General features: G+C 38.6%; 1 protein-coding gene across 4 annotated transcripts in view; it reads right to left on the bottom strand.

Moving 5' to 3' along the window:
* Positions 1-8386: 8386 nt before the first annotated feature.
* LOC144315629 (uncharacterized) overlaps positions 8387-20689 on the bottom strand; it is a 13084-nt gene continuing 781 nt past the window's right edge. For 2 of the 4 annotated variants that reach the window (XM_077900465.1, XM_077900467.1), the window contains exons 2-3: positions 20280-20421; positions 8387-11377 (exon numbers count right to left, since the gene is read on the bottom strand). In XM_077900465.1, the coding sequence (XP_077756591.1) occupies positions 9366-11377; positions 20280-20379 (2112 nt within the window). In that variant the 5' untranslated portion in view covers positions 20380-20421 and the 3' untranslated portion in view covers positions 8387-9365. Of the gene's footprint in view, positions 11378-20279; positions 20513-20689 lie in introns of all 4 variants that reach the window. The other 2 variants (XM_077900464.1, XM_077900466.1) reach the window with 1 other exon arrangement.

Genomic DNA, 20689 nt, shown 5'->3' with positions numbered 1-20689 from the left:
CTAACATGCCCTAAATCAGGCCTTTAATTCCTTCCACACATGTTCTTTGTCTCAGAAAGTGGCAATTCTGTCCTTCCTGTTGCTTAGGCTAATAGCCTACCTGCTTCCCTGCTTGCCTTATCACTTCATGCTCTTCTCAACATGGCAGCCAGATTGTGTCACTTTGGCTCAAAATCCTCTTCCTTTTTGCCTGATTTAAATGTCAGAGGGACACTGCATCTGCCACTTACTCTTAAACTATTCAGAAGAAAACCCTCATATATCGATGGATAGATAGATGGATAGATAGATAGATAGATAGATAGATAGATAGATAGATAGATAGATATGTATCTGATTAAAAAGCAGGTAGATAGAGAATTATAAATTGTAATAAAATGTCAACATTTGGGGTATCTGGTGCAGGAATTCTTTAATTCTCGCAATTTTCTATAAGTTTGAAATTATGTCAAAAGTCAAAGATAAAGAAAACTTAATGGTCCAGTAAGGGTGAATCACTAAAGGAAAATCAGTTTAAGTGCTATTATTGAGAAAGCTTGGGGCAGAAATGGGGTTGTGGGGATACTGAGAAAGCAATTATAAATATCCACGATAGCCATAATTTAAAATGATGATGTAGAGCTATGCTTGGGGGCATATAAAATCTTAATAACAATGGGGAAAATTTAGTTTACCACTATTAATATCATTTTTGCAAAAATAATACACACATATATATAGAACGGCATACACCAAAATTCTAGGTTTGCAAAATAGGCTTCTGGAGACAGTGACTTTTACTAATTTTTTTCTTGGGATCCCTGGGTGGCGCAGTGGTTTGGCGCCTGCCTTTGGCCCAGGGCGCGATCCTGGAGACCCAGGATCGAATCCCACATCGGGCTCCCTGTGCATGGAGCCTGCTTCTGCCTATGTCTCTGCCTCTCTCTATTTCTCTCTCTGTGACTATCATAAATAAATAAAAATTTTAAAAACTAATTTTTTTCTTTTTACAGAAGAACTAGCAGCATATTTATAATAAGCAAAATAATAATATAATAATAAAGCAATAAAAGTTAAAAAGAAAAAATTCTCATTGAGGTCAGGGGTCAGCAAATGTTTTCTGTAAATGGCCAGATAATAAATATTTTCAGCTTTGCAGGCCCTACAGCTTCTGCTGCAACTATGCAACTCTGCCATTGTAGCAGAAAGCAGCCATAGGTAACACACAAACAAATTGGCATGGCTGGGTTCCATTTTAACTTTATTTACAAAAACAGGTGGCAGGCTGGTCTTCCTGAGGTACTTTGCTGACACATTATTTAGCTGGATACTTTTTTTCCCTAAACCATGGCTTATAGGCAAGAAATGTTCCCATTCCTATAGAACTTCACATGGGGCCCCCAGGACCAGCTGAAGGTCTGAGAATTCCACTGGCTCTGTGCAATTAGCTGTGTCATTGAGTAAGCTAAATTAAATTCGATGAAAATATCTAACCAAAGCCACATTTATAAGCAAATAAACACTTTGTCTAGGGAAGTGTAATGTGATAAATATGCATTGTATGATAAGTGTAGATAGATTCAGTCTGTCAGAGAACTGGATCCCAACTGTCAGAAAAAGATTCCTTTTAATATGCCCTGGAGGCTCAGCTGCAGCTCCCTGACAGCTGGAGTGATCAAAGGCCTGCAGGGTATCCTAGGGAGATGTGGAGAGATGGGTATGCCAAAATCCTGGAGAAAGCCGGGCTCCTCCTGGCCCTGTTCCATGAATGAAATCTTCCTCTGTAAGGAACAAAATCTACAACTTCCATAAAATTAGCTGGGTAAGGTACCATCTTTTCCAATTTCCTTAAAGAGATTGTGTAAGATTGGTTTATTTCTTCTTTTAACATCTGGAAGTATTTCCCATTGTGATATTTGGCCTGGAATATTCTTGATGGGAAAAAATTTAAATTCCAGATAATTTCCTTAATAGACCTAGACGTCTTCAGATTTTATATTTCTTCTTGTGTTAATTTGGGATAAAATTTCAAAAATTATTTTTAATTTCAAAATTTTTGATAAAATTATTAATCATATCCTTTATATTATATCCATAACGGCTGTAGATCTGCATTGATGACCACATTTGCACTCCTTATGCTGACAAATGGTACTTCTCCCTTATTTTTCTTGATCAGTTTTATTGGGGCACCATCAATTTTATTCTTTTCAAAAACTGAACTGTTTTCTATTTCATTAATTCATGCTCTACAATTTCTTTCATTTTTTTTTTTTAATTAAAGAAACTGTTTAGGGGTGTCTGGGTGGCTCAGTCAATTGAGTGTCTGCCTTTGGCTCAGGTCATGATCTCAGGGTCCTGGGATCGAGCCCCTCATCGGGTTTCCTGCTCAGCAGAGTCTGCTTCTCCCTTTCTCCACTCATGCTTTCTCTCTGTGTCTCTCATAAATAAATAAATAAATAAATAAATAAATAAATAAATAAATAAACTCTAAAAAAGATTTTATTTATTTATTCATGAGAGACACACACACACACAGAGAGAGAGAGAGGCAGAGACACAGGCAGAGGGAGAAGCAGGCTCCATGCACAGGGAGCCCGATGTGGGATTCGATCCCGGGTCTCCAGGATCGCGCCCTGGGCCAAAGGCAGGCGCTAAACTGCTGCACCACCCAGGGATCCCCTCTACTTCTTGTCTAATACTGAACAACTTTCTTTTGGTTTGTGTTTTAATGGAGTATCTTTTTCCATACTTTAATTTCAAATCTCTTGGATCCTTGTCATTAGTGTGTCTTGCTTGAATACAATATAAACTTTAAAAAAGTTGAGAATTTTTGTTTTACAGTTCATTTGCATGGACAATATAATTACTGATGTAATATAATTACTGATCAACAATGTTCATATTTAAAGATTTTATAAAAATTTATTTATTCATAAGACACAGAGAGAGAGAGAGGCAAAGACATAGGCAGAAGGAAAAGCAGTCTCCCTGTGGGGAGCCCGATGTGGAACTCCATCCTGGAACCCAAGGATCATGTCCTGAGCCACCAGCAGATGCTCAACCACTGAGCCACCCAGGCAGCCCTACAATGTTCCTATTTGTTATCTATTTATCTTGCCTATTCTATATTCTTTTTCTCTTGCCTTTTTAAAAATCATTTTTTATTACTCCATTTTACTTTCTGTGGACTTGTTAGTTATACTCCTCTTTTACTCTAGAGATTACAACATGCATCCTTGGTTTATTAGAATCCATTATAAATTAGTACTTTTACCACTTCTCTGATAATGTACTTAGGTTCTGATTTTAGGCATTATTACATTTTCTTACAATCAGTATTTAGATTTGCCCTCAGTTTTGTACTTTCCATAGTTCTTCATTTCTTCCTAAACTTGTTTTTCTGTCTGGGATCCCTTTTTGCCTGAAGAACTCCTTTTAGTATTTACTTGAGTCTACCAGTAGTGAGTTATCTTCTTTTTTGTTTATCTGGAAATGTTTTTACATTGCCTTGATAATTTTTAAAATTTTATTTATTTATTTGAGAGAGAAAGAGAGAGAGAGAGAGAAATAAGCAGGGTGAGAGGCAGAGGGAGAGAGAATTCTGAAGCAGACACCTCGCTGAGCGCAGAGCCCAACGTAGGGCTCAATCCCAAGACTCTGAGATCATGACCTGAGCCAACATCAAGAGTCAGATGCTGGGACACCTGGGTAGCTCAGCTGTTGGGCGTCTGCCTTTGGCTCAGGGCCTGATCCTGCTACCGGGATCGAGTTCTACTTTAGGCTCCCTACGGGGAGACTGCTTCTCCCTCTGCCTATAGATGTCTCTTCCTCTCTCTCTCTGTATATCTCATGAATAAATAAATAAATATATATATATATATATATATATATATATATATATATATATATATTTTTTAAAGTCAGATGCTGGGATGCCTGGGTGGCTCAGCAGTTGAGACTCTGCCTATGGTTCAGGGTGTGATCCCAGGGTTGAGTATTGAGTTCTGCACCAAGGCTCCCTGTGAGGAGTCTGCTTCCCCCTCTGCCTGTGTCTCTGCCTCTCTCTCTCTCTCTCTCATGAATAAATAAACAAAACCTTAAAAAAAAAAAGTCATATGCTTAATCACTAAGCCACCTAGGTGTCCCTAAATTTTTTATTTTATTTTTTGGATTATAGCTGACATACAGATTATACTGGTTGTGATATTAGTTTCAGGTGTACAACATAGTGATTCAACCTCTCTACATGTTATATTATGCTCACCACAAGTGCAGCTACCATCTGTCACTATTGACCTTACTTTTGGAAGTTATACTTCCAAGATATTACATGATCTTCTGACATTATGTTGAGAAGTTAAACCCCAGTCTTATTTGTTGCTTATTTGAATATAATATTTTTCTCCCTTTTTAAGATTTTTTCTTCTTCTTTGGTTTTATTAGGTACTATGATGTCACGTGCAGTTTTCTTTGTATTTATTCTGCTTGGTGTTTGTAGTGCTCCTTTAATCTATGACTTGATATTTATGAGTGTTAGAAAATTCTTGACCACTCTTTCTTTAGGGACTTTACTCATCATCTCTTACCTCATTTTGGAAGTCAAATTATTTGTATGTTAGACCTTTTTACAATATGAGATACAATTGCTATGTCTTCCCTGTGCTTCAGTCTTGGTGTTTTCTTTTTCTTTCTTTCTTTTTTTTTTTTTTTAAGATTTTATTTATTTATTCATGAGAGACACAGGGCAGGGGTGGGAGAGAGAGAGAGAGAGAGAGAGAGGCACAGGGAGAAACAGGCTCCATGCAGGAAGCCTGACATGGGACTCAAACCCAGGACTCCAGGATACCCTGGACTGAAGGCAGGCGCTTAACCACTGAGCCACCCAGGTATCCCCAGTCTTGGTGTTTCCTTAATCTTTCAGTTCACCAATCCTCATTTCAATTTATCCAATCTGCTGGTAATCCTATCTACTGAGCTCTTAATTACAGTTGTTGGTTTCTTCAGTTGCAGAACTTCCCTTTAAACAGTTTTCATACATAACAGAAGATCATAGGGGAAGGGAGGGAAAATTAAAACATGAAACTAGAGAGGGAGACAAACCAGAAGAGACTTTAAATCATAGGAAACAAACTGAGGGTTGCTGGAGGGTGAAGGAGGGATAACTGGGTGATGGACATTAAGGAGCGCATTTGATGTAATGAGCACTGGTATTATAGAAGACTGATGAATCAATGAGCTCTACCTCTGAAACTAATAATACTCTGTATGTTAATTACTTGAATTTAAATGTAAAGATGTTTTCATAGATTTTAGTAAATTCTGGTAACATTTATTCATACCTGTCATCTATTTTGTTAAGCATATTATAGTCATTTTAAAGTCCATGTCTGATAACTCCAATATTTGTATCACTTGTGATATTTCTTTTTTTATGATAAATTTATTTTTTATTGGTGTTCAATTTGCCAACTTACAGAAAACACCCAGTGCTCATCCCGTCAAGTGCCCCCCTCAGTGCCCGTCACCCATTCACCCCCACCCCCCGCCCTCCTCCCCTTCCACCACCCCTAGCTCGTTTCCCAGAGTTAGGAGTCTTTATGTTCTGTCTCCCTTTCTGATATTTCCCACACACTTCTCCCTTCCCTTATATTCCCTTTCACTATTATTTATATTCCCCAAATGAATGAGGTGATTATATTTCTAAACATATGTTTGTGGGACCCAGGAAATTTAACAAAAATCCCCTACCCCTGGACAAGCAGAACAGGACTCACTCCATTTTGTGCTGCACCCGCCACCTCCTGTATGACCCCCACATGACCTGCTTATTGCTTAATGCGCTGCCCCACCCTAGTCAAGCCGCTTGGCACACCCTTATTGGAAATCGGCTCATAACAATGTACCACTGCCTTGCGCCAGCCAAAACTGCGCGCCAATTCCGACCAGGGTGATAGGCCAGTTCAAACGGATACTATAGGGTAAAATGTAATTCAATTGGCCACCTGCCTGTGGACCGACATGACTGTGCAACTTTCTGCATATGTTACAATCCCACTAGCCCCTATAAAGCTGCTACCCCTCTTAGCCTTGGGGTCCAAGTCCCTCCTCCACTGTGTCGGGTATACTTGGACCCAGGCTCAAGCTTGTAAATAAACCCTCGTGTGTTTGCATCAGTGTCGGCTCCTTGGTGGTTTCTCAGATTCGCAATCTTGGGCACAACAATATTCTTTCTCCTGGTGATGGTAACTTTTCTGCAGATTAATTTTTATTGATATATAACCACCTACCATATAATTTACTATTTTAAAGGGTTGAATCCAGTGGTTTTTAGTAAATTCTAAAATATGCAGCCATCACCACGAATTCCAGAGCATTTCCTACACTCCAAAAAGATATCCTACACCCATCAGCAATCAAACAGCCAAACTTCCAAGTGGTTGCAACATTTTAAATCCCCACCAACAATGTATGAAGGATTCCATATCTTTCTCAATATTTGTTATTGTCAGACTTTTAAAATTACACTTATATAAGTAGTGTTATTTTTGCAGCTCATTTTGAAGACCTAGTGAGCAACTGGATTTAGAAAACTGCTGAAAATGGAATGCAGGGTGGTTACCAGTGATTTCATCTGTATGGCAAAGTGTTTAGCAGTGCAATTCACCAGATAGGAAATTCAGGAAGAAGCATGTATGTTAAGTTCATGACACTAGGTTAAAGAATGTAGGAAGCAGTTGGCTTTTAAAGTTTGTTGTCAGGAGAGAGGGGTCAACTTCAGATATAAATTTCATCATCCTATTTTTCTTCTTCACTTTTTAAATTCCTCAAAGAACAGACACTAATTAATTGTACTTTATTTCCTACTCCCTTTACAACTTCTTGTCATGTCAATGCCTTTTAGCTCCTCTACTTGTGACCATCAGGCTTTTATTTCCAGACTTCTGAAATAATTTTTTTTATAGATTTTTAATTTATTCATGAGAGACACACAGAGACAGAAAGAGTCAGAGACATAGGCAGAGGGAGAAGCAGGCTCTACGCAGGGAGCCCGATGTGGGACTTGATCCCAGAACCCCAGGATGACACCCCAAGCTGAAGGCAGACGTTCAACCACTGAGCCACCCAGGCGTCCCTAAAATATTATTTCTTTTTGCTCTTTCCCCTTTTAGTTGTACTCTTCTGAAGGAAGCAAGATGATCATGCCATTCCTTGGTTCAAAGACCTTCAATGGCTTCCCATTACCTTGAGAACAAAATGCAAAAGTATGAAACTTAACCCAATCATAACTAATACTTTTCTATTTTGATACTTTTTATTTTTATTTTTTAAATTTTATTTATTCATGATAGACATAGAGAGAGAGAGAGGCAGAGACACAGGCAGAGGGAGAAGCAGGCTCCATGCCGGGAGCCCGATGCGGGACTTGATCCCGGGACTCCAGGATCACCCCCTGGGCCAAAGGCAGGCGCTGAACCGCTGAGCCACCCAGGGATCCCCCTGAATGTGTATTTAATAACTAAGCACATACTCCATATCATAATTCCTGGCTTCTGTGCTTTTATTGACTATTCCCTTCCTGCCATATGCTCCTAATCCCATCCTTCAAAACTCAAATCTCAGGAGCAACCCCCCCACCCCCCTTTTTAAAAGATTTTATTTATTTACTCATGAGAGGCACACAGAGAGAGGCAGAGACATAGGCAGAGGGAGAAATGGGCTCCCTGTGGTGAGCCTAACACAGTACTTGATCCCAGGATCCCGCGATCACAAACAGCCCAGAGCAGATACTCAACCACTGAGCAGCCCAGGTGCCCCTCCCTTTTCTTTCCAATCAAAATTGAACCCTACCTACTCTGAGCTCTTATAAGCATCTTGTCTATCTCTGATTATACTGAGCCATATTTTCTGTACACATTGAGCTTTATCATATATGCTTTGTATATTCCTTGTGTATACTACAAAACCAAACCAAAACAAAAAATACCTTGCACATAGTAAATAACAAAGTGGGTTTTTTAAAAAAATACTTTTTATTTGAGAGAGAGAGCACAAGGAGGGAACAGGGGCAGAGGGAGAAGGAGAAGACAATTCCCCACTGAGCAGGGAGCCTGGTGCATAGCTTGATACCAGGACCCTGGGGTCATGATCTGAGCGCAAGGCAGATGCCTAACCAACTGAGCCACCCTGGTGCCCCAATAACAATGTCTTAAATTGAAATATTAACTGGATGATTATGGGGAATATTCAAAGTAAAGGACAGTAGTGGAATCTTAACAAATGGTTCATATTAGAAAAACAATTTGAAATTTTTAAAGAATAAGTTTCTAATTTTCAGTTGAAAAATTTTGCATATATGTAGCCTATTATCAGTATGTATATCAGAAATCAACAAAACAAACTCTGATAATTGTTAAGACTTGAAAAAATCAGTAAATCATTTTATTTTTAGACAGAATATGCTATACAAATTCATCATAGGCATTACTTTAGCTCTCATTTTTGTTCAATTGATAAATGACAAGATAAACACAGTGGTAGAGAAATCTTCAAACTTTGACATATGGAATTCTTTTTAAAAAAATTGTTTCATATATTTAGGAACTCTGGTTAAATGGTAGTTTTGAAGAAGTGATTTCAAACCACTAGTCTATGGGCTGCATAACTGAAAGCAAAGTAAGTCCATACTTGCTTTGACTATTGCAGGAACCTGAAAACTCATGCCCATTAAGAAAACCAAAACTAGGCCAAAGAAAAAGAAATTTTCTTTCTGAGAAAATCGGGCACTGGAGTTATATAGTCAATAAGCTTAAGACCAGAATAGCATAGCATGTTCACACACAGGGAATTTAATGACAGATAACTAATGTGAGCACAAGGTAGGACTCTCCCACTGGAGTCCATACCTCTCCCATGAGGCATGCTGATTATGAGTGAATGCCAATTAAGATATGGAAGAGATTTAAGTTTTCCCTACATTCTCTAATGTAACTTCTTTGATATACAATAATTAGGGCTCATGAAAGGTTTGAGATTATAATACATTTCCTTTTGAGCTGATTGCACACCCCATCACACTGATTTTTACAATATCTGATAAGGTTCTGCATTAATATTTTATTCATTTTTTATAATGATAAAACTCCCCTTGGGAATTATATTTAATTAAAAGACTAGAGGCTTGTTTTGTTTTCCTTTACATTATAGCAGACAGAAATTTCTTTCCACTGTTGTTGACATTTAGTAATACTTTTATTCACATGGAATACTTTTTTTTTCCCTGTTAATCACAGGACTCTTCCTCAGACTTTTTTTTTTTAGTAATGTCTGAGCTCTCAGTTAAACTTTCACTGTAGAAATTAATGTTTTCTTCAGTGTGTGTGTTTTTAATGTAGCATAAGAGTTGAGCACTGATTAAAACATTTTTCATAATCATCAATAGTATTCCTAAGATTTTTTTCTGGTATAGTGTCTCTGGTACTGAATAAAGTCGGTGAATACTCAGAAGGTTTTCCCACATTTCCCACACTTAGACTGTCTTCCCCAGAATGAACTATCTCATGATTAATAAGATCAGGGAGTTGGCCAAAACTTCTGCTGCACTGAACACACCGGTGAGGTCTCTCCCCAGTGTGGATTCCCTGGTGTTCAATAGCTTCTGTGCACGTGCTGAAAGCTTTCTCACACATATCACACTGATATGGCTTCTCACCAGCGTGGATTCTTTGATGGTTAATGAGATCAGAGCGCCGACTAAAGCTTTTGTCACACAGATCACATGAATATGGCTTTTCACCAGTGTGGATCCTCTGATGGAGGATAAGAGCTGAACACTGGCTAAAAGCCTTTCCACATTCAGGACATTTATATGGTTTCTCCCCAGTGTGGATTCTCTGGTGTTTGATAAGGTCTGAGTTCTGGCTGAAGCTTTTGCTGCACTGTGTGCATGGGTATGGTTTCTCTCCAGTGTGAACTCTCTGATGAAGAATAAGGTCAGAACTCTGACTGAAGGCTTTCTCACAATGATCACAATGATAGGGCTTTTCCCCAGAGTGTACTCTCTGATGTTTAGTGAGGTCTGAGCTTTGACTAAAACTTTTCTTGCACTGGTCACATGCATATGGCTTCTCTCCAGTGTGGATTCTTTGATGTTTAACAAGGTCTGAACGACGACTAAAACTTTTAGTACAATCGCTACATGGATAGGGTTTCTCTCCAGTGTGGATTCTCTGATGCAGGATAAGATTCGAGCTCTGACTAAATGTTTTCCCACACTCATCACATTCATAGGGCTTCTCACCTGTATGAATCCTATGATGCTTAACAAGGTCGGATCTTCGACTAAACATTTTACTGCACTGGCTACAGGGGTAAGGTTTCTCTCCAGTATGAATTCGCTGATGATTCATAAGATCTGAAAGCCTACTGAAGGTTTTGCTACACTGATTACAGGGATAGGGTTTCTCTCCAGTGTGAATTCTCTGATGCAGAATAAGGACTGAGCTTTGATTAAAAGCTTTACCACATTCGTTACACTTGTAGGGTTTCTCTCCAGTGTGGATCCTTCGATGTTTAATAAGGTCTGAGTTCTGACTGAAACTTTTGCTGCACTGATTACAGGGATAGGGTTTCTCCCCCGTGTGAATTCTCTGGTGCAGAATAAGATCTGAGCTCTGACTAAAGGCTTTTCCACACACGTCACATTTATATGGTTTCTCCCCAGTGTGGATTCTTTGATGTTTTATAACATCAGAACTCTGGCTAAAATGTTTGTTACACTGATTACATGTATAAGGCTTCTCTCCAGTATGGATTCTCTGATGCTTAACCAGGTCTGAGCGCTGGCTAAAGCTTTTACTACAATGACTACACTGATAGGGTTTTTCTCCTGTATGGATCCTCTGATGGATAATAAGATCAGAACTCTGGCTGAAGGCTTTCCCACATTCATCACATTTATAAGGTTTTTCACCAGTATGGACTCTTTGATGCTTAATAAGGTCTGAGCTCCTACTGAAGCTTTTAATGCACCAAGTACAAGGATAGGGTTTCTCCCCAGTATGAATTCTCTGATGCAGAACTAGAGCTGAGCTCACACTAAAGGCCTTTCCACACTTGTCACATTCATAGGGTTTCTCCCAATGGGTTCTTCGATGTCTAATAAGGCCTGTACTCCAAGCAAAGCTTTGCCCACATTCATCACAGTTATGTTGTTTTCTTTTAAAGACATTATGATCCTTCTCATTTAATTTATCCCCAAATTCACAGAATCCTCTGCATTCAGAATCCTGGAGAACATCATCTGTGGGGTTGCCAGACTCTTCAGGCAATGGTTTGATTTTTGTTGTAATTTCCTCCTCTGAAGCCATCTCTCCAATCTTGGTCTTAGTCTCACCATCTAGAACAATAAAAAATCCAAATGGAATGTATTCTCTATACCGTAAGAAAGTCTGAGGTGAAACAGATCAGTATTTACCTATAAAATGCCATCACAATGACAGGGCTCCAAAACACTGAAAATTATCTCCCAAAACAGCAATTAGAAAGAATCAATAAGTAATGGGTCATAATAATCATTTAGTGAAGCAGCTTACCAGATATGTTCTATATATGTTTGTCACAGGAGATCTGGGAGTATTGAAACCTGGTCATAGTAATTATGAAAGTTTGACTAAATTAAAGCTAACACACAAGCAATTTATCAACATCAGTAAGGTAAGCAATGTGAAAGAGTACTTGAAGGAGAGGGGAGGAGGGAAAGGGAAAGGAGGAGGCGGCAGTAGCAGCCTGGCTGTCACTGGGAGGACCACCATCCAGGTTGATCAGAGGCTGCTATTAGGGAAAGAAGTACCCATGTCCAGGAATGGTCATGACAGAATTCTGAATTTTCAAAAATAGGTCTATATAATCTCCCACCTCTTTTGTCCTGATTACAAGGAAGTGGCTAAGAAGATATGATCCCATTTTAGAAAGAGCCATATTCAATAATCAGGAAAAGGTTAGGGAGGTGGGATCAGAAATCTCTTCTGAGCTGAGTTTTGAAGAGGCCATTCCCATGCTTAACAATACCAGATGCCTGTGATGGTAGGGAACATGGTATGGAGCTGTGATGGTAGGGAACATGGTATGGAGGTATGATAGTAGGGAGCTCCACTGAAATTTTTTACTATCAGTCCACTGTTAAATGGTGTTGACTATAAAAGGCATGCCATGGTCAGACTGCAAATGGTCTACATAGCTAAAAACGTGTCATATTAATTTCAAGGGCAAAAAAAAAACAAAAAACCTCATGCCTCCAAGTAGAGGCTTCTTCCCTTTGTCAGAGGCAAAGGCATTGGAAAAAGTGAAGTATATGGGTAAATCTAGATGTGTGCTGACTGATTGAAGCACTATGAATGTCTTATGGAATTTACAATATAGAGAGAATTAAAATACCTGGCAAAGATAGCACAGGTGAAGGGAGGTGAATAGAGCTAAAACACTATAAGACCTTTGGATTGTCTTAGAAATAATGAATTAAGATAAACTGTAATGAATCAAATTTTTATGTTGTGATTTCTTTTTTTTTTTTAAAGATTTAATTAATTTATTCATGAGAGACAAAGAGAGAGAGAGAGGTAGAGACACAGGCAGAGGGAGAAGCAGGCTCCATGCAAGGAGCCAGATGTGGGACTCGATCCTGAGTCTCCAGGACCACACCCCAGGCTGAAGGTGGCGCCAAACCACTGAGCCTCCTGGGCTGCCCTATGTTGTAATTTCTTAGGCAGCCTTTTTCAACCAGGAATCGATAGGAAAATAAAACAAAATGATCTGAATGACCATTTTCTTAATTGTCCCAAAGATGTACACAGCCAGTACCATAATAGATGTATAGGAGAAACATTAATACATTAATTACAATGGATGCTTTAGAGCACTGGGGCTTAATTTCTCACAGAATCACATCTGAAAAAGGCTGCTATGAGGTATTATTACTTATGAGGTAATAAACTTATGAGGTGATAATACCTCATAGCAGTTTATTGCTTAATAACAATAAAAGAATGTGTAAGCAATAAGCTAATAGAGAAAAAATGTTAAAACAAAAGAACCTGATAATGTAAAATTGAGGATAAAAGGAAAAAAAGAAACAAAAGATAGGATAAATAAAAACAGATAAGACCGTACATACATATATATATATATATATATTTTTTTTTTAAGATTTATTTATTTATTCATGATAGACATAGAGAGAGAGAGAGAGAGAGGCAGAGACACAGGCAGAGGGAGAAGCAGGCTCCATGCCGGGAGCCTGATGTGGGACTCGATCCCGGGACTCCAGGATCGTGCCCTGCGCCAAAGGCAGGCGCTAAACCGCTGAGCCACCCAGGGATCCCTGAAGACAGTACATATAAATCCAAGCATCAACTATGTTCGGGATCCCTGGGTGGCACAGCGGTTTGGCACCTACCTTTGGCCCAGGGCGCGATCCTGGAGACCCGGGATCAAATCCCACGTCGGACTCCTGGTGCATGGAGCCTGCTTCTCCCTCTGCCTGTGTCTCTGCCTCTCTCTCTCTCTCTCTCTGTGACTATCATAAATAAATTTAAAAAAAAATAAAATTATAAAACATTTTTATATTTTATAATTATATTTATAATTACACCAAAAATGAAAAATTTAAAAACAAATTCAACAAAATACGTATAAAATATCTTTACAATGAAAACTATAAAACACTGCTGAGGGAAGTTAAAGATCCAATAAACAGAAATATATGCCATCACTTATGAAGATTTAATATCATTAAGATGATAAAATTCTTACCAAACTGCAATCAAATACAACTGCAATCAAAACTGCAGCAGGCTTTTCATAAAAATTGGCAAACTGGGGATCTCTAAATTCTAAAGTGTCTCAAAAAAGTTATTAGACCTTGTACATGAGTAATATACAAAACCCAACTGTATTTCAGTATACTAGCCATGAACAATTAGAGTCTAAAATTATAAAACATTTTTATATTTTATAATTATATTTATAATTACACCAAAAATGAAAAATTTAAAAACAAATTCAACAAAATACGTGTAAAATATCTTTACAATGAAAACTATAAAACACTGCTGAGGGAAGTTAAAGATCCAATAAACAGAAATACATGCCATCACTTATGAAGATTTAATATCATTAAGATGATAAAATTCTTCCCAAACTGATCTATAGATTTAATACAACTGCAATCAAAACTGCAGCAGGCTTTTCATAAAAATTGGCAAACTGGGGATCCCTGGGTGGCTCAGTGGTTTGGAGCCTGCCTTTGGCCCAGGGCGCGATCCTGGAGTTCTGGGATCGAGTCCCCCATTGGGCTCCTGACATGGAGCCTGCTTCTTCCTCCTCCTGTGTCTTTTCCCCTCACCCATGTCTATCATAAATAAATAAATAAATCTTTAAAAAAAATCAGCAAACTGATTATAAACTTTATGTAGAAAGGCATGGAAGAGTCTAAATAATTTTGGAAAAGAAGAACAAAATTGGAGAAGTTACATAATCTGATTTTAAGCTTTATTATCAGGCTTTAGTAATCAAAGCAGTGTGGGATTGCATAAGGACAGATGTATCTATTAATGGAATAAGACTAAAACCATACATAGATCCAAACATATGTGTAAAACTGATTGTCAACAAAGTTGCCAAGATAATTCAATGGTGAAAGGACAGTCTTTTGTCAATAAAAAGCATTAGAACTGAATATAATAATAACATAAATTAACCCTCTTTCCTTATGCTACACACAAAAATTAACTAGAAATGTAATATAAACCTAAACATTAAAACTATAAAACTTCTAGAAGAAAGCAAAGTGTAGATGATGAAAGTTAATGTATAGAGCTGAGAAAATAAACTTGTGTTGTTTAAGCTGCCCAATCTGTGATATTTTGTTATGGCAGCCCTACCAGACAAATAGAGCATGTTTTTTAATTGTATACATTTATGGAATTATATCATGTGTATTCTGTGATTTGCTTTTTTTTGCTCAACATTATGTTTGGAGATATTCATGCATGTAACTACAGTCTATTCATGTTTACCACTATAGTGTGACATACACCACAGTTTATTTACCCATTCTCCTTCAAAGGAGACAACATTGATATCAATCTGCTGGTACATTTATCTCGAAGCACATATCCAAGGTTACATAAACCTAGGATCAGAATTGTTGGGTTTTATTGTTGAGTGTATGAGTTCGCACTGCTCTGTATGCTAACCAATATTAAGTCTACTATTTTTTTAACACATTGTAATCAGGCTTTTATCTCTTTTAACTCCATCAAAACTGATGGAATTTATTAGAACTCCTAAGCTTTATCTTGACAAATCCAGCGGTCAGTTCTCAATCTTACTCTTTATTTATCTGACACAGTTGATTACTCTCTTCTCAAAACATTTGTTTTCTTCTTGCTAACTTACCTTTCTCCTATTCTCTATGCAATAGATTTGTTTTTATATGTTATCACGCATAAAATGCTCCAACGGTTTCCTATTACACTGGAAATAAAGTCCATGTCCTTAGTATGGCTCAGAAGGTTCCATCTGGTCCTTTCTCTCTCTGTTCTCATTTCATTCCACCACCAGCCTATTTACTGTCTACCCCAGACTGACTCTATTTCCATTACATCAAGGGGCCTCTGGCTTTTGCGATTCCCTATGCCTAAGACACTCTTCTCTCAGTCATATAACTTTTTCTCTCACTTCTCTTATACCTCTAACCAGCTGTTACCACCTCAGAAAGGCACAATACTTGGTGAACCCTGTATTTTGAGGCAACAGATATCACAGTCAAATGTGCCGAAATGGCCAATATGAGTAACTCATAAGGTTGTTATTTTTGAGTGAGACTCAAGAGTAAAAAAAGGCTCTGCAGAGGTCCAGGTTGCAATGCATGCTGTCCTGTCACATGACTATATTCTCCAGGATAACCAATGGCTTTAGAAGTGTCTGCAGAGTCAGGGATATTGTATTAAGCCTCTTGCAAGCCTCTAGAAGAGACCTACAGTGGATTAACGCCATACTCTCTTCTGCCAACAATTTTCTAAGTTAAAAGCAGACCCTGGTTTGCCCTTGGGTACTACTAGAGACTTAAGGCTTGACCACAGAGTACCAAATGACTATTACAAGCTGACTATTGTGAACCACCTATCTGATCATAAATCATGAAAGTGGACATATAAAGCAGCATTCCATTATAAAAGCAAGCCTGGAACACAATAAATTCCATGTGCTAATAACTTGGGTTGGCATACCTTTTTCTATTGCTCCACTATCCTTTCTCCCTTAGCCTATATTCATGGTCTAATGGTAATTCCCTCTTACCAGTTAACAAGAGGAAGAAACACAGAATTGGTTTATATGGGCCTGCCCAATAGGTGGACACTAGCGGAAAATGAATCTTTTACTTATACCCTGACTCTGGAGTGATCTGAAACATACTGGTAAAGACAAATCCTCCCAATGGGGAGAATTGCAGGTATATACCTGGCTGTCCATTTTCATAGAAGGCAACACCGCCTAAGATACATGTCTATATTGATTCATGGATAGTGACTAATGGGTTATCTGATTAGTTAGGTACCTCAAAGAACAAGATTGGAAGACTAGAAATAAGGATTCTGAAGAAAATTATGAGGACAGATATCCTAGAATGGGTAAAGAATAAATATATTTGTGTACTGTGTGAATACTCACCAAAGGGCATCCACTGTAAAGAAGCTTCTCAATCAGATAGACATGGTGATCTATGTTATGAATGTCAGTCAGCCTCTTTTTTTTTTTAATTTTTATTTATTTATGATAGTCACACAGAGAGAGAGAGAGAGGCAGAGACACAGGCAGAGGGAGAAGCAGGCTCCATGCACCGGGAGCCCGATGTGGGATTCAATCCCGGGTCTTCAGGATCGCGCCCTGGGCCAAAGGCAGGCGCCAAACCGCTGCGCCACCTAGGGATCCCGTCAGTCAGCCTCTTAACTAATGTTTGCTCAATGGAGGCTATGCATAGGGTCAACAATACCCTGCTTACAGGCTGATATGCCTATCATCATAGCTATGTGCCCAAGTAGCCAATTGCTGGGATCAACACCAAGCCCTGAATATGGACGGTACCACTCCCAGGAAAGGAACTAGCCAGGAACTAGGGTGCAGATTCATTATACTTGACCCCTTCTATCATGTAGAGGGCAACAATTTGTTTTCAAAGGATTAAATATATAATCCAGATATAAATATGTACTGACCAAAGAGAATGTTGTATTTATTACCATGGTAATTCTATACAACGTTGCCTCCAAAGGAATAGTTTCACAGGGAAGGAAGTACAGCAATAAGTTCATACACATATAATTCATGGGTCTTACCACATGTCCCATCACACAGAAGAATGTGGATTTTAATAATAGAGGAATGATTTCCTGAGACTCAGTTAACAGTACTAGCCAGGCAACAATACCCTAAGTTTGGGATGCTGTCTTATAGGATGCAATATATGCTTTAAGCCAGAGGACAATAAACAGTATTCTCTTTTCTATGGCCAGAATACATGGGTATAGGAGCCAAGGGTGGGGGCGGGGGGTAGTAATAATGTTTCTTTTTACTATATAATAATCCATAATAATAATTACTATTAATTTTAAAGACTTATTTACTTATTTGAGAGAGAGAGAGAGAGAGAGAGCATGCACTAAAGGGGGAGGGGCAGGGAGAGGGAGAGAGTCTCAACCAGACTCCACACTGAGTGGGGAGCCTCAATCCCATGGCCCTGAGATCATGATCTGAGCCGAAATCAAGAGCGTGAGCCACCTAGGTGCCCCTATATTTTTAATTCCTATCCCCATAACCTCGGGCTTGGTGCATTTGGGTTCTGGTTCTCAAAGGAGAAATACTTCTATCATGGAACAAAGTCATGATTTTGTTAAATTTGAGGCTGAGACTGCTTCCTGGCCATTTTGGGTTCCTCATGCTGCTACACCAAGCAGAGAAAGGGTCACTCTACTGGCTAGGATGACCAATACCAAATGCTACTGGACAACTGGCTCCTGCTACATAATTAGGGAAAGGAATAATAGGTCTAGAACTCAGGATTTAATGGGAGTGCTTCCTAGTTTTCTCATGTCTAAAAGGTCTAGTCAATGGTACACTGAAGTAATGTGGAAGAGACAGGATTATCAAGGACTCCAATCATTCAAGAAAAAAGGTTTATATTACTAAACTAGGTAAAGAACTCCACAGCTGAGATCCTGGCAGAGAGTAGAGACAATAAGAAATGGGTGATGGAAGAAGACAGTTATGATTGTCAGTTTTGGCTTTGTGTATAGCAAAAACTGTAGCAGTTATTTTAAGTTAATTATGGCCCTCCCCCGTTTTCCTCACTACCTTATACCTAGAGCACCAGCAGCAGTGAAGTTTTGTTTCAGGTGGGAGTATTATTTAATTACAAGTCAATCTGCAAAGAAATGGTAGTATAAGGGACTGTTTTTCTGCTGTGTTGGGAACATGATAATCCAAACAAAGGTAACTGATACTTTACCATATGTTTATTTACATACTGTTTCCCCAACCAAATATAAGCTCCTTGAGGATAAAGGCTTATCTGTTCAGTTCACTCCTATATACTCAGCACTTAGAACTGTGCCCAGCATAGAGTAACCCCTCAATAACTAATCATATTATATGGTTAGCAATAATTAATAAGCTATGATCTGATTAATAAACATTTATCAACAAAAAGTACTGTTGAATAGTTAATTAAATTATTTGACAGATACATTTGTGTTGGCAGTGACTATCTTTGGATGGTGGAATTGTAGGTCATTTAAATTTTCTATTTTGTGCCTTTCTGTATTTTATACATGCACTTTAGTACAAATTACCCTATAGTAAAAAAATATTATTTTACACACACTCTGAGAGACATAAACACATGCAATACGCATATTAATTTATGTAAAACTGCAAGGAGACCCAATTCTACAGTGACTCTCAGGAAAAATGAGAGCTAGATGCCTTAGAATAGATTCTTAAGGAAAGACAAGTTCTAAATACAGAAAAGAGAAACAAAAGAATCTAAGGATACTTCAAAACTATAAAGAGGCAGAAAATCTACTGTTAAAAAAAGTGACAATGGAAGGTGAATTTCAGAGGCAAAATAGAAATGGGAGGACCAAATTCAGAAAGCAGCAAAATATGATGTGAAATAAGACCCTGCAGGACACACGAACAAAGTTAGGATTAAAATTATCTTACTAAAAATAACAGTGGCTACCATTTATAAAGAATTTACTAACAGCCCAGTCTGTGTGCAGAGCTTTATATACTGGAGCAGCATTAGTGCCGGTAGTGTTCCTTACAGTAGTAAAGGACACCAACAAATTCTCTAAATATCTATATCCTTGTGTAGTTCTCTTCCACCATGACATAACTGGTCATGCGATTTGCTTTGGTCAGTATAACACAAACACAGATTAGAAAAGTGCTTATGCATTCCAAGGCTTGCCCTCTCTCTGTATGAGGAACTGGCTGCCCTGCGAAAAAGACTGGGCTAGTCTGCTGCAGACACACGACCCAAGCCACAGCCAGCACCGCAAGCCAGACATATATGACTGATACTCAAACCCTGGCCCTAGTTGACTGTATGAGTGATCCCGGACAAAACCAGGAGAAAAAAACTGCCAGCTGAACTCAGCCTACAGAACCATAAGAAAATAACATGATTTTAAAATGTCTGACATTTTAGGTCACTAAATTTTGGGATCCTTTATTATATGGAGCAATAGACCAATCCTCAAAATAACCTCCAAGATGTAAGTTATTATATACTTATAAAATGAGGAAAGAATCATTAGAGGAAAAACACAAGTAATTTACTGAAAAGCTAGCATATGACAAAGCTAGTATTTGAATCTAGAGTGTCAGACTCTAAAACTTTTAACTGTGCCCCTACAGTACATGAAAAAGATGACCTGAAAAGATTTTAAAGGGAAAACATCAAATACTGACAGACTGGTGATAAGGTGATTATAATGGGAAAAATGGATAGCTGGGATTTAAGGAGATGAGGGAACTACATGAGAATTTGATTGCCGGAACTCACAATAAAGCTATGTGACCGTGCTTCCAGCACTACAATGATAGTACTGCCTAACAGAGTGAGGGGTAGGCAATGAAGAATACCAAAAGCACTTGTGGATACGAACATAGCACCAGTAACAACCCTCCTCACCCACCTGAAATCCCTAAGAGATATATAATACACTGCTTCTCACCTGACAGAGGATGGCGTTCTTGAGATTCATGATTGAAGTGGATCTCCATGGGCCGCAACTGGACACCTGACACCTCAGGGAGCAACTGGAGAATTACCATTTCCTTAGTAAGCTTTTCTCGTCCAGTCTAGGAGTCTGAAACCTGGAGGCAACAGGGCACCATTGGGCTTGGAAGGGGATCATTGTGGAGACTGGAGATATAATTTCTGAGACTAGACCACCAGAAACACCCTCTAGACATAAAAGAAATGAAGAAGAAAACAAAATCTCATTTAATTTCCACGTGGTTCCCCCCCCTTTTTTTTTTAAATTTTATTTATCTTATCATGAGAGACACAGAGAGAAAGAGACACACACACAGGCAGAGGAAAAAGCAGGCTCCCTGCGGGGGGACCTATGCCGGACTCCAT

Source organism: Canis aureus, chromosome 6, assembly GCF_053574225.1.
Source record: "Canis aureus isolate CA01 chromosome 6, VMU_Caureus_v.1.0, whole genome shotgun sequence".
Taxonomy (NCBI): Eukaryota; Metazoa; Chordata; class Mammalia; order Carnivora; family Canidae; genus Canis; species Canis aureus.
Note: the sequence above shows the minus strand (reverse complement) of the source record. Positions and strands in the feature narration are given on the sequence as shown.